This window comes from Strigops habroptila, chromosome 2, assembly GCF_004027225.2.
Source record: "Strigops habroptila isolate Jane chromosome 2, bStrHab1.2.pri, whole genome shotgun sequence".
NCBI classification, from domain to species: domain Eukaryota; kingdom Metazoa; phylum Chordata; class Aves; order Psittaciformes; family Psittacidae; genus Strigops; species Strigops habroptila.
The window spans coordinates 51,476,619-51,492,539 of NC_044278.2; the positions used below are offsets into that span (position 1 = coordinate 51,476,619).

General features: G+C 34.2%; 1 protein-coding gene across 7 annotated transcripts in view; it reads left to right on the forward strand.

The window, feature by feature from the left end:
• NLGN4X (neuroligin 4 X-linked) overlaps positions 1–15,921 on the forward strand; it is a 178,584-nt gene that overhangs the window by 89,156 nt on the left and 73,507 nt on the right. For 4 of the 7 annotated variants that reach the window (XM_030476301.1, XM_030476300.1, XM_030476302.1 and 1 more), the window contains 2 exons: positions 9,738–9,797; positions 13,131–13,283. The exons of 1 other annotated variant lie outside the window; for it this stretch is intronic. In XM_030476301.1, the coding sequence (XP_030332161.1) occupies positions 9,738–9,797; positions 13,131–13,283 (213 nt within the window). The remainder of the gene's footprint in view (positions 1–9,737; positions 9,798–13,130; positions 13,284–15,921) is intronic. 2 more of the 7 variants (XM_030476305.1, XM_030476304.1) reach the window with 1 other exon arrangement.

Genomic DNA, 15,921 nt, shown 5'->3' on the forward strand with positions numbered 1-15,921 from the left:
CTCAGCCTTTTCCTGTGTCGTTGAAAGATCCAGGCATGGAAGGCTAGAAGGAGTGTGATAACATGACAGATGTCACACAGGCGCACATGTACAACCACATAGACAGAGTGAAAGTAATGAAATTTGCCTTTTGGCAGTTTCCCAGCTTTCACCTAGTGGTTTTTCCTTTGAAATTTTGCCTCAGTTGAAAAACAGTTGGCACAAATAGGGTGTTCTTTAGGGTGGAGGGGAGAGTTCAAGGGCACAGAGTAAGTTTGTTCTGCTACACCATGTAGTCTTTGTCTCAAAGGAGACTTTGAGATTGGACAGGATGCTTTGTTGATGGCAGGAGAAAACCAAAGTAATACCCTGAGAGATTTGATCACAGCAGTTGTTTTTCTGCAGTTTTAAGTCTGATAACTTCTTGTTACTATTATTGGTAGGAAAGTTGGCTGTGGTGCTGGTATTTCCATTTTGTTCTTGTAAGTATATTTTAGTATTGATATGACTGACAGAATAACGACAACAGACAGACAGGTATAATTTGGAGTGATGCTGTGCCAGCTCTACCTTCAGACAACCTTGCTAACTCACTTTGTCAGTGACCTTCAACACACTTAAGCTCTGTGGCTTATTTTCCTCAGCAAAGCTGCCAATTATAGTTAATTTTCTCAAATAGATGGTAGGTGTTTTAAATTGTAAATTGCATTGATTGAGACAAGGAAACATTCAGATCTCTTTTTATGGCTGAATACAAATGCAGTACTAAGTTGGTTTTGGTTTTTTTTTCCTGAAGGAACTGAAGTACATATGACAACAGGTAACATCAGCACACATACAATAATATTGCTTACATAAACCAAGAAAAGCTTGACTTGTTCCTTTTCGCAAGAACTATTTATATTTAGCCAAAGACTGGAATTTGATTTCTCAGAAGTAATTGCATACATAAGCTGTATCATTTCACTTATGATTCTATGTTGTTCTTTTATGATTCCCTTTAAATGCAAAATTCAACTTGTTTTCAGGTGGAATAAATAGTAAAACCATATTATATTACAATGATATTATATTACAATGATATCATATCATTATATAATATTGTATAACAAATGGCACATGCCATGTAGTAACTATATCATACAGGAGTTTTGATTATTTTCTTCTGATTTCCCACTTCTGTCACATAATGATAATTGGCAGGCTACTTTTGTTCCTTTCTCAATTTTGAGTAAGGCATGAACCCCAACATTGAAAATGCTAAGCTTAAATTATTCATGAAACATTGCAAAATGGAAAACCAAAATGAGACATGAATTCTTATTAACTTTGGTCAATAGAGAAAAGATTATTCCACCAGAACAGATATATAATCCACAAACATAGTATGCATGAAAACTAGCCGACTGATATTATCAAGTAATGGAGCTTAGGTGTATCAGATACTAGTGAGATTGGTGCTGTGGTGCTTACATTTGAAAGTTTAAATCATGATTCCAACCAGCTGTTTCGATGCTAGCTTAATATAATTAATAATTATATATAGCATGAGTGAATTGAAATGATCCTTATTCAGTTTTAGTATTTGTAGATAAAATCTCATGATATCTCTTCATTATATGCTCTGAATTTATGCTTTGAAGCAGTTAGAATGTAAATAATCTGGAATGCTGCAATTTCAATCTGTGCTTTCACCCTCCTCATCCCTCTTCTGTAATATTTTTCTGTGAAAACATCTAAAAATCTTCCAAGTTGACGACAGGAAAGTATTGCCAGAAATACTGTTTTCAAGCTCTAATTAGTGTGGACTGAATATATTTTTTAAAGTTTTTGCTAGTATAGATTTGTGAACATCTAAATCTTCCGATGACTTTATGCATAAAGTCCTACAACTGCTTAACCCTTATTAATGCTGCATGTGCTAACTTTGTGTGCTACAAGCTGAAACCTCAAAATCAATAGCATTAACATAAAATAAGTTTCTGGTATGTTTCTGGATTATTTTTTTTGTTTGTTTAAGTCTAGATCTGACCTGTTTAATTTCCACGATTTTAGTGAGACTGGGGAGTGGTCGCTCATGAACTCCTTGCTTGTTACCCTCTAAATCAATCTCCTGACATTTGGATAGAGTTGCTCTTTTTCTAAGCAGCCCAATCCTAATGTCTTGTGGTCTTCAACTATCTTTCTATGGTAATAATGAAATAATAGAATGCAAGATCTTCTTCTTTAAAAGTATGGTTTCTGTATGTTTATTTAGAAGTCCTGACAGTTTTTCCCATGGTATCTTCTCACAGCATAATTTCCTTGGGATAAGGACAGTAATTTTGGGGGGTTTTTTTGGTTTTTTTCTGCAAAGTCATATGTGGTTTTGGTATGGAATAATAATGCATAAAATGTTTACATGAACTTTCCAGTTTTTATCTTATTTCCTAGGCACCTGCTACTCAATCTAAGGAAAACCTTTTCTGTGCATGTCCTATTTTGGGAAATACTAGAATAATTAAATATACATATTTCAGATTATAAAGCTCTTCATCATATCCAACTTACATCCAGCTCTAAAATAGCTATTAGTATATTCTATCCCATCTTTTCTTTTATTTTTTAATTTTTACCTCCTTTTTAACATTTTAGGTTTTTTATAGTCTAATTGCTTAGTTGGTTTGCTGTTGCTAATTCCAGTAGGAACTGATACATTGTTGTGTGTAAATGAAAATGTCATTGAATTCTGCTAGAGAAAAAAACTTGAAAACATTGGTTTATGTGCTAAACCCAAACCAAACCAAAAAACCCCAATAACAACAAAAACCACAACTGAATGAAGTTTTACATATATCTCATTTAGATGTTTAATATAGATCTCCTACATACCTGTAACTAGCCCTTCCAAGATTCCCAAATAAAATCTAAGATATCAGAGATCCAGTAAACATCAAAATTGGAAGTGAATATCATGCCGGAATATTACACTATCTATTACAATGGAAGAAAATTACCTTCTCACAGGATCTACTGAAATAATAAATACAATTATTTCCTGAATTCTCTGAAGGCAACTGCAAATTGAGCTTGTTTTCAAAATGAAGAATCAAAATAGCTGCACCAAATAATTAGACGTATTTTTAAGAGTTGATTATTCAGTTCACAGCTTCCAGTGTTGCCTACAAATGCCCAAAGGGAGTTTGCACAACTTCACCAGCAATTGTTAAATGCAGAGTATGTGCTTGCGTTGTTCAGCTGCTTGCAGAGGATGTAACAGTTACCTTTAGTTACTAAAACTGGCTGTTAATTCACTTTTTTACACATTCATTCTAAGCGGGACATAGGTACTTATCTCTCTTAAGCTTATTTGAAAGTATCACACTTTAGTTATAAGTAGTGTTAGGTGAACATTACAGAATTCCTTCTGCAGACTAGTTACCTAGATTACATAGAGTGTAGTTACATCTAGGCTTGGGAATTTTGGTTAATAACAAATGTTGATTTGTGCATTCTAATTTAGAAGTCCTATACATTCTTAGAAGCCTAACTGTAGTATAATCATCATGCTAACCAACCTTATGTCCCTCTGCAGCTAATTGTACTTTACCCATATCTTACACCCACTGACTTGCCAGTGCAGTATATTATATATACTTCTTGACAAATTTGCAGTGGGATTTTTATACCTACAGGGGCTCTCGTATTCTTGGATCTTTACTGTAGTATTTACTATAGACTTACTCATGTTCTCTGTCCTCAGACAAGACTGAAACTAGCTTCATGACAGTGCTGAAGCTCGTACGTACTGGTATTTTCTTTGAACAGGACTTCTCATATGCTGAAAACTTTGCATGTGCCCAAAGAGCTTTGCCGGCACAGAGCCAGTATATGTAACAAAAAGGGAAAGAGTGTATTTTTAAACATTTCAGTGTACTGAACTGATTGTTATATTTTGGATGTTGTAATTCAAGAAAGTAGCATGTAGGTATCTTTTCTGAATTTCAAAATGGCTTTGCTGATGAGGGAGGTGAGATGGATGAAAGTGAATGCTGTGCTTCTACATAGCAGTATTGTGCACTCAGACATGTTAGCATTTTTACATTCATACCTCATCAAGTACACCAGTTTAATAGAGAAATGTAAGCTGTTAGAGGTCACTGCCATACTTTCATGACAGTGTTCTGTCTGATGCTCGTACAAAAAAATACATGTGTCTAAATTAATTTAAATAACTGTATGATACATTGTATGCTTTTTAAAGAGTCTTTCACTATTCAGTTGGTAAGCATTGCAGTCTCAGTCCAGTCCTCTATCAAATAAAGCAGATTCAGTTACACTGGAAGTGCAAGAAACACTCCCCTTATCTGTTGGAGGTCACTGAAAGGATAGGCTGCACAATGCCTTCTTTCTTTTGAGCCGTTATAGACAGTTATGTCAAAGCAGTGTTCTGTATTTGAAGACTTTAAGTTCTAAATGTCATGTAACTTGTGTAACAAAGTTTTAAACCTTAATTTAAAAGTTTTAAAAATTGTTATTCTGAGTAATTTTTATTCAAGGTATTTTATTTTATTAAAAAATGTGCCAAAATTAACACAGGATGAAAGATAAAACTTAGTAATTTTACAGTTTTTTCCAGGATGAAATTTTTCCAGTATCTGAAGGATACCAACAAGGATGCCGGAGAGGGACAATTCATCAGGGACTGTAGCGACCGGACAAGGGGTGCTGGCTTCAAACTTAAACAAGGGATATTTAGGTTAGATATAAGGAAGACGTTCTTTACCCTGAGGGTGGTGAGGCACTGGAACAAGCTGCCCAGAGAAGTTGTGAATGCTCCATCCCTGGCAGTGTTTAAGGCCAGGTTGGACAGAGCCTTGGGCAACATGGTCTACTGTGAGGTGTCCCTGCCCATGGCAGCGGGTTTGGAACTAGATGATCTTAAGGTCCTTTGCAAGCCTAACCATTCTATGATTGTGTGAATAAATACAATCTAAACAAATATTTTCAGAATAAGAAATAGCTTTCAGGTGTGGTTCTTATAGTAACTATGGCAAGTGTCTAGTGTAAATACCAGTGTTTATTTTCATCACAGACCTGTATTTAACAATCTTCCTGAAATGAATGACACACTTTCCAAAAATGAAATATATAGGAAGCTTTGAAAAATTTGACTAAAGGGAAGAAATACTTCAGTTGCCCAAAGTTAAATAAATTAAGATTTTATCTTTTGCATCTTACTTGGAATAAGAGTCAATAGCATTTAGCTGGTGAATTGAGGATAGTACATATAATCAGAATGTAGACAGGCCAAAACTTCATGTAACAACATAGCTCCTAAGTGGTAACTGTTGTTACTATCTTTTGTAAGCTCTTTTTGGTCCTAACAGTGATCGGGATTGTATGTCATCTATACATCTAGTTTTTCAATAGAAGTATCTATATAGATTTTTTTTTTCTTATTAGTTCTCTAAAACTATTTGAAAGAAGCCTGTGAAAAAATATTTCCTTTTTGTTTTAATCCTCATTAATGCATGGAACACAAAACTCTGTAGGGATTTTTGCTGCATTTTCTTACAGTCCATCCAATTTCAAATATATGACAGAAAATTGTCATTTGATTCTCTTTTCTTGAAAAGAAACATTTCCTGCCTATATAGCAGCATTTACACTTTTGCTGTGGTCTGGAATTCTAGTGCTTTGGGGTTTCTTTTCTATGTGTGTTGTAGCTGGAGTCATTAAGGACACAAGCTCAATTATGTTACATGTTCCTTAGTTAGATGTTGCTGGTATACAGAACTAGCAGTTGCTACCCAAATAGTTTTGTTGTTGTCAATGTTATTAAAATAACAGCCATTGTAATCATGCGTCTTCTGCTATTCAGTGATAATATAGGAATTAAAACCAACTCCCAGAAATCTAATTCAGGCAAAGTTAAGTAAAATTCTGAGCTTTCATTGGCTTCCACATTAACTACAGTAGGAACCTAAGTCTTCATTTTATTTAGGAAAGAGATGGAAGGCATCTAAGGGCTGCTTTGAAATCATTGAATGTGGCTGTTTGCTGGAGTTTATGCACACTGCTGACAGATTATAATTTCATTTTAATACCTTTGTGGGAAGAGTGTGCCAGAGAATAAACCTGTGTTCAGACTATTAACTGTATAGAGCATTTTCATGTACATACATGTGTATATATTTACACATATGTATACACCCACACAATTGCACACACATTTTTGCCAATATTCAGGAAATAATTAAGAAATAATGGTTATTTAAATATAGACAATATGCATATATTTCTTTTTCTCTAATTCAAACCAACAGGCTTCTGAAAATACAGGTATGTAGATTGCTGGGTTTAAAACCAGCCAGTAACCCAGAACCACGCAGCTGTTTGCTCCCCCCACCACATTCCCCCCCTCCAGGCAGGATGAGGAGGAGAATTGAAAGAATGTAAAACCCATGGATTGAGATAAGAACTGTTTAATAACTAAAGTACGATATACTACTACTAATGATAATAATGATGAGGGAAATAACAAGGGGAGAGAATATAAAACTAAAAGGGGAAAAAGAAGAGAAAAACCACAATAAACACAAGTGATGCACAATACAGTTGCTCACCACCCACTGACTGATACCCAGCCCGACCTGAGCAGCAATCTGGTCCTTTCCGGGTAACTCCTCACAGTTTATATACTGGGCATGACGTGCTGTGGTATGGAATAACCCTTTGGCTAGTTTGGGTCAGGTGTCCTGTCTCTGCTTCCTCCCAGCTTCTTGTGCCCCTCCTTACTGGCAGAGCATGAGAGACTTAGCAACAACTAAAACATCGGTGTGTTATCACCATTATTCTCAGACTGTGCCACCTAGTAGGAAGTAGAAAAAATAACTGTTACAGCTGAAGTTAGGACATACATACATAGAGAACTTCTTGGTATGGCTATAAAGGTAGCTGGCAAGCCTTGGCCATAGCCATGAGCCAGGGACAGTGTTATGACCACAAAACTCTGCCACTGATAGACCCCTCTTTTTGGACGTGAAATGACTTAAGGCTTGCCCACTAAGTGAGGCTCAATGTTAAACTAACCTACCAGTCTTGGGAGAAATGCAGAGAAGAAAATGCAGTTCCACTTTCCTAACAATTCCTTGAAACTGTAATGAACTGTTGACTTGAGCTGATTGTAAAATTATCATAGCTCTCATGGGATGGGAAACCAAGAGCTTTAGAGATCTATTGAAATGGCTGTATAAATAAAACATATCACTGAGAGAATGACTATTAAATCCTGTATTAATCTGGTTTGAGCTGGAAGTTTCCAGAAGGTTGAGCATGCTCTGTGTGAAACTAGGAGGTCATACAACTAATAATGTGCTGTGTGGTTTCTGAAGACTGAGCGCTTTCCCAAAATTAAAGGGGGTCAAAAGGTGTACTGTGTGACAGATGGAGCAATTGCATATAAAATGCAAAGAAACGGCATCAGCTTAAGCAGTAGTTGAAAATTTTTTGCTGACATTAGAGGCTTCAGAATGGATACCTAAAATGCAAGCAGGGGTAAACTGCATGCATGGGACCTGACTACATTACATATATATATAATCTGAATATTATCTGAATGGAGGAAGATGTAGCATAAATTGTGAATACATCTGGGAAGACTTGCAACCCCAGAAAATCTGTTTCTGAATGATACTTTTATTCATTATCAAAGGAAATGTGAGCCAGAGGATGTGCTTAGAGTGGGGTGACTTCTTCATTTGTGATATATGTATGCATGGCACTGAGAATGAATCTCAGAATACAAGGTGACTTTACATCCATAGATAAATCAAGTGTTTTTTTAAAGTTTATTAATACATGGATCAGTGTTTTAGAATGAAAAAGTTTTAAAGATAGATGCTTTCTGAATTAAAGTTTACAATTATATTGCACATGGAGTTTCTTAGGGAGGAAAAAAGCAGCACACATGAAGTCCAAAACTTGGATGTTGACTGAGATTTAAAGCCTGTATCTAACATTTTGCAGTGAAATTGATAGATTAAAGAACATCTGTATTTCATTAACAGTCAAATTTTACCTAGTTAATTATGTACTGAATACATATAATTGAATGCACTCATATATTACATACACAATAACTGTTGTGCAACAGCAGTGGAAATGTGATCTTTGTGTGGAGATGGAGTCTCAGCCACTGCTTTTCACATTTTAACTCACTAAGCACCATTATTCCATATATAACGACAGTGTTTCCAGAAAATTTCTATAGAAAATCTGTATTCTGTCTGTATCAAAAAAGAGAAGCAAACCAGTACAGAGAATCCCAAACTGAATATATTAACAATTCTTAAATAGCATAGTTACAATTAACTGCATTCGGTCAGTTTTACAAACATGGATTGAAATTTACTTGAAACCTTGAATTTTGAGGGATATGAAGACATTTTAAATAGTAGAATAAAAAGAAGTAATAAAATACTTACTTTAGCTAAATATGTTGTCTCTGTGGCATATTCAGAGTTCATACACAAACTCATACATACAGAAATAAATATACTGCTCTTTTTCAATATGTCTTGAAAACACACTTCCAAATAAAGACAATTCAGGGGAAAAAATGGTTAACGTAGTGACTTAGACTATTTGAATTTTTTTAGAAGCCATATTTAATTCATGAGTTAAATTAGAAATTGAGTTTCCTATTCACGTTTCACTCTTATCAAGTAACCTTTAACAAGAGGTCTGCTTGCTACAGGAGTAAGGATAGTACGATGAAATGCTGGGTACAAGGATATCTCGGTGTCTTTTTTTTTTTTTTTTAGGCACAAGACAGAAATACTGCACAAGGAAATGAGTGGAAAAAGCTATGTTTATTTCCTCTTGCTCCCATAAGTACAGCCTAGGGCATGTGTGGACGTGTGTCTATGTGTGTGTGCGTGTGTCTGTGCACTTGTGTACACTTCAAAAGTATTTTGACAAAGCATACTGAATACAAATTAAAATGTATTCTTTACTAAATCTTCTAATAAATAAGTACAAGTTCTTTTCATGGTAAGTAACTGTGCTCGGTTAAATTCCAGGTTTTTCTGAAGAGCATGAAATGTGGTATAATATGAACCAAGGCTACTTTTGGACCAATTTCATGTTTGAGGTCGACTCAAATCTGTTTCTCCCTTTTACAGTCTGTTGTTTTAAATATCTTCTTGCTCATATGGGAAGCGAGATTATATTTGAAGGTCTTTATGGTTTGTCTTGGTCCGGTCATGTTGTGTAAGATTCAAAGATAATTTTATTTGCATTGTTTCCATCTAAAATTCAGGTTGTCGCTGATTCTTAGTAAATCCTAATGAGAATAAATAAAATGTTAAGTCATTGAAGATAGTAAATGAAGGCATTATTTCTTCAAGGTTACAGAACAGAATGAAATAAATTGCATTTCTTACTTAGAAACCATAATTTGGTCAATTTTTTAATATAATTTTTGGTTTGTATTCTTCTTTTTTAATAGCACATTAATTTTGTTTTTGCAGAAATCACTTTTAACTGAATTAACTGCATTGTCACAGAATATGATACTTTTTTTAATATTTTCAATTTGTTCTTGACATTTTATGTTTATGTGCAGTTTGCATCTTTTTTTTCAATTTCAAATGTAACAGATTTTGAAATTTTTGTTACATTTTTTTGTACTAGTGTTTTTTTTTAATTTTTGAGAATCTGCTGTTTTTGAATTCTCTTTTTTCCCTTTATTCTCCTCCTCACTATGATCCCAGGAGCCAACACAAAGAAAAGCGCAGATGATATAACCAGTAATGATCGTGGTGAAGATGAAGGTATTTTTTGTTTTTTCAAAGCTCGACCCTGATGCATGAACATAAACTTTTAATTTTTTATTATAATAGTGATTGTTATTGTTATTGCTGTTATTTCAACATGATTTTTAGTCCCTTATTTGCAGAAGCTCACTTCAGTGTGCTTCTTCATTTTCTTCTTTGGAAATTACTTTCGTTGTTTTTCTTTTTAAAATTCAAATTAGCATATAGATGACTGCAGTTCCTCTGTGACATAGGTGTAAAAGTTATTCCTAAATATGTGTGAAGTGAGTAACATAAATATTATTTGAAACCACATATTTTTTTCCCCTTATTCTTTCTTAGGTTGAGAAAATGGAATTTAAAAAATGCATGTGCTCTTTTCCCTCCTACATATTTCGTAAATTCACCTGTTTGAAATTCACTAAAAACCTCACATCTATCCTTTCACTTCCACTGTTTTTCCAGTGCACATGCTGTACATGATGCAGTTGAATTGTGCTTTGTCTTTGCTATTTTTATTTACTTACTTATTTTTTTCTCACAGGATGTGGTTTATTTCAGAACACAAAAATAAAGGCAGCTGTTGATGTTGCTTTATTGTTTTTTCCTGTAATCAGCTGGCCTCTGAGATACGTTTGTTCTGACTCTGACCACATTCCCACTGAAATCAATTACAATCATTTTCATTGACTTCTTTCAGAATTGGATTGGATTCACTGAAAGGAAATGCTAAAGTTCACAGTGAAGTACCCAAAAAATTTTTACAAGGAAATACTTTTTTGTTGCCTTGGCACAGCCAAGCTATTTAGGATGCACCGATGCAGAAAGAAGTCGTGAAATCTTCCTCTATTCTCACCCTTCCTTTTCATTAAAGTCACACTGACAGTTTATTTTACTTTCTATATTTACCAAGTTAAGAAAAATATTTTTCAAATTAATTGAAAAGATAACAACCTTGGATAGTTTATTGGTCTCGTTTTTGTGCAGTACGTTTTTTAATCCTCTCATGCTTGGCCAATCCAAAGTGTTATTCCATGGTTTGGGGTTTTTTTTCTTGTTTTCTTCTATCTGACATCAGTTCAAATAACTGAAATATTTGTCCTTGTTGTTCGCCTTAGAATCAGGCATTCTGCAGTGCGTACACTGTCTCCTCTTTTCCTGGGAGTTCAGCTCAATTGCAGCTACTCTATCCATACACAAAATATAATAAAAATATCTGGTCTTTGATTCACACTGGTTGCCCTCTGCTGTACCCTCTTCATTGCTGAATTATACTATTTCTTATAAAACAACAATGCTGTGCATAATACTCCAAAATTTCTCTCTTATTTTCTGAATATTACCTTCCTATTTCTGTGCAACATAGGCTTTTTTAAAAATTATGATATCATAATTTCCTATATCAAATTCTGTAGTTAATTTAAACAAAAGATAAATTACAAGCAAAACCAGAATTGCTTTAAAAGCTTAAAAGATATATATTGGATTATGAATACACTATAGTTAAGACTTCTTAAAAATTACAAAATGTTAGGTTTTCATGGTTAACAAGGGCATCCACTTTAGATCTGAGAACATAAAACGTAGAGCTCATTTCCTTTATGTTGAAGCTAATCGTGTTCCCATTGAAGGGGAAGAGGAAACCTCCCATTGACTTCAGCAGTGAAAGATTCAACCCTGAGGTAGAACTATAGAATAAGGAAAGATTAAACACAACAAATCATGCCATGAAACTTTGGAGAGAGAAGGGAGAGGTAATTCAGTAACACAAATAATTGTGTTAAATAACTGTTGCTTTCATTTTTTCAGGGCTTAGCTGTGCCTTTACAGAAGAAACACTTTCATATAGTTTGTTGAAAATACTGAGAATAGAAAAAAAAATATGTCCTCTAGAATGCACCTCATTGCTTTATATGATCTGTTTAACAGCTGCATTACTCTTATAGTCACAACAATTAAGATCTTATCACAAAAACTTTTGTTCTGCTGCGCAAGTACAATGCATAAAATACAGCATGTTTTATATATATGGTAACTCATTGCTGATCACATTTTTGTTATCTTAGAGTATTTCCTAACAAAGTTCAGGAGAAGTAAGAGTTTTGGAAGGTTTCAAACCTAGATAGCCTACCACTAGGTATTTAGCTCAGCTTTTTCTTTTACCACTTCCTTTTCCCATTATTCAGTATATGCTTATCCTACCCAGAAAAGAACACTGTGTTTTAATCTCTGACTGTTCTTGAATAATCTGCCTTCCCTTGCATGTTGTAGTATAGGACTGAAAGAAGTACTCCTATTCCACATGCAGATACACTGAATTATTTGTAAAAGATGTATGTATCTAATGGCAGTTTGCTGAATTGCCCTCTGCTTTTTAAAGGAGCTTAGCCCCTGTTCCCACTGTTTCTGTAGAGGATGTAACATCCTAATTTAGGTAGTCTGGAACCATCTCTGGGATCAGGAGCCTAACTTTTTGGTTATTAAAGGAAGAGAGATTAATCCAGTACTAAATATAACTCAATTCATCTTTATAACTCACCTTGAAGTAGGAAAGTATTACTATCAATTTCATGTAACTTTTCTTTTACAAATAAAGACCCACCTGTTTACCTGTTTGCAAGAAGTCAAGAGCTTTTTTGTGTATACAAAAGATCAGCAATACCATTAAGGAGCATTAAATCAAGGCTGTTCTTTAAGGCTTAGCTACTATGACAAGGAAAAGCACAACACAGGAGATGCCATTTGATCTCAATACAGAAAATCTGGGCCATGAATTCACATAAATTCTCTGTTAACTCCTGTGCTATTGAAAGAAGGAACAGTGTACTATGTTTACTTCTGTCAGAACAATTTGATTTTGTGATATTATCTCATAGTGAAGTATTGGGAATATAATTTCAACAATAATGTCTCAGTGTGGAATGGGAAAATATAGATCATGATTGTAATTTTATTATGAGATGTACAGATAATTTCTGTGCTGACGTATACTTGGATCAGAATATTCTAAAAAAAGACAAGACTATTCCATAATTTGATCTTTCTTTTTAGGCTTTTAGATTTTTATATTCAAATTAAATTCTTTGTAATATTGAAGATATTTCAAGTGTTCAGAGGACGCTTTTCAGAGGAAATACTATTTGAAGTAACCAAGAGAAACACTCAAGCTATAAATATTAGACTTGTAGGATGATCCTGAACTATATAAACCAGCTGATTAAAGTGGTGAAATTTCCTATTGAAAACATGGGAAATAATTAAGAATATTTTTAGCACTGTTATAAATTGTTAATGCTGTGTCTCCTTATTTTTTATTACTTTATTATGTTTTCCTTACTTGAATTTTTTCAGACATTCATGATCAGAACAGCAAGAAACCCGTTATGGTCTACATCCATGGTGGATCTTACATGGAGGGTACTGGCAATATGATTGATGGCAGCATTCTCGCAAGTTATGGAAATGTCATTGTTATCACTCTCAATTACAGGCTGGGGGTTTTAGGTAAGTGACTCTTCATCACCAATTTTATGGAAAGATGTGGTTGCTTTATTTATCTACTGATTGATCATAGATCCTTGGGCTAGTTTTAAAACAGACCATTCTTGCTGGTGGATTTTGAATTCTGCTCAATGTTTTATGGAAACTGGGCTAAGTTACATTCTTTTTGACAGCTGCCTTCACCTTAGACAAAAATGAGTGGATATTTATAATGATGTTAGTGCTGGTTTATGTTAAATTTGTCATGAGATCATATTTGCTCTTGGCTCACTGATTTAACAAGTTTTGAAAATTTGTATCTTTTTTTACTAAAATCTTCTCAATTCCATGTAAATAAAAAATAAATTAACCAAGGATGAGTACTCACCAGTTTTAAAACAATGGGTGATGATAGGAAGAGAAAAATGTTACTGTTTATTTATTATTTTTGTGTGCAAATTGTTTTTTGAGGCAGATGATATAGAGGTAATACAGACAAAACAGGCTATGTACATTGATTGAATTTATGTTGCAGGTAATATGGAGTCAAGGAGTTTCAAGGAGCAAAGTAGCATTATCTTTGTAAATAGAAAGAACTCCGTAATAATGGATTATAATATTAAGAGAAATTAATATTTCTCTCTTTCAAATAGAAAAAGCTGCATCTTCTCGACATTATAAAAATTCCTGTGTCAGCATTAGAGTGAGTAACAAAATAACCTTAGATCCATGACAATACACCAAAAGTCTTTTCTGCTGCCTTTTGTGATTCCAGCTCCTGGATGTTTGCACATACCAGGCTCTTCTCCAAACGAAGGTTTATTTATTGAAGTTCTACTTTTCCATAGAAATTCAAGCTAAAAATATGCTTATAACAGCAGACATTAGAGTTTATCTTAATGAAAAAAAAACCATATAGTTTGTATAGAATAGCATATAGACTGCTCAAATGCTCATATTTCCAGCATTTTAGATATACAAGGTAATGTATAGTAATTTAGTTCGTGTGTTTTTTGATTTAGAATGGCTTTTACAAAGATTTTTTAATCTTTCTTGATAGCAAAGCTGATCTATATTCTTGGCATGCACTATTTTGAAACACAGGAAACTTCTTTTGCTGAGTTATCTATTAATGTGGCTAATAGGTTGCCTGCTGGCTATAATTGAGATTCTATAATTGAAAATTCTAGTCTCAGGTTAACCAGAAAGCAGGCATCCTAGACAGAAAAAAAAAGGCTTTACGTAACCTTCAGGGCTATAAAACATTTTAACTGGATAATGGAGACAAATATCTTAATACCTATCTTTTCTTCTTCCATCTGGGTAAAATGTAAGCCTTTAGATTGTGCTGTAACTCCAGAATACGGACGAACAACATTTCCTCTACATCTTGGATAACTGCAGAGCTCTCTGGGAATAAGTACTTCATCTCCTTCTCTCTCTGAGTTCAGGTAGCACCACAGCAAAATAGCAGACAGCTGGGCCCAAGACTTACCAACTTTTTAATTATTCCTCTCTATCCTTTAAATAAAAGTACTCCTGGAATTTTTCTTCCTGAGATTTCTAGACCCCAGGCTTGCATGCAGCAGTAATATGGGTTGTTGATGTTATTCAGAAGGCCTTATTTTGACTTTAAGTATAATTTTGCATTTATCAAAATACATTCCATGAATAGGATCTTTCTTGGACAATAAAATAAAAAGATACAGGTTTTCTTTTTACTTCTTGTAGTGGACACTATTCAAAAAGTGGAGTGCTGCAGTGCTAAGTTTAATTTCTTGTGCACTTTACGGTTTGGGAGGATCCTGCATCTGCCAGCTTAATAGTTTCTGTTCCTGCTCATACCTCACCATGGTGACAACTGAAGACACTGCTGGAGCTAGAGGAAAGTGCTAACTTCTCCCAGTGCAAGGCAGTGCTACTGTATGTTGATAAATTGCATACTGTAACACAGAGAAGTACTAAATTCCACTGTCTGCACCCCCGCCTCCCATGCTTTGAGCACTGTGTGGGATGCTGGTATTTTTTATAAAAAGTTTAAGTTATTCAACAGTCGAGTTGAATTTTCATAATTCCCAAAGTATATATAGAATTATTTAACTGAAATAATGGAAATTCAGCAGAGTGGAGAATTAGGCAAAATAAATATCCTAATTCAAAGAATGTTGTAGTATTACAGAAAATGGGATGAACAACCTGACTCACTCAGTCTAGATACTGCTCAATTCCTCTTCATTATCTACTCACTTAGTCTTCATGGATGTGCTTTAAGAAGAAGTTTTATCTTCCCAACCTATAAACATGGTTTTAATGCCCTTTTCAGGATTATGTTGGCAGGAAAAATACAGAAGTGGGATTATGTTGATTACTGTTTTACAGTGACATGACCTGAATTGTCTCTTTCATGGTGAGACTTCAGAACGCTTAATTCCCATTTAGCTTGTGTATCAGTAAAAGTTAAATCTGAGAAATCACCCTTCATCCAAAAAATAACTCAAACAACTAACCCAAAACAAACCAATAAAACCAAAGCCATGAAGCCCTAGCATAATTTTTTTATGCAGTTAGATTCAGTCATGGTGTTATACACTTCGAAGAACAAAAAATCTTATCTTCAAAAAAGTTATAATATTCAAATATGAACTTAGTGTTCTTGTGTGAG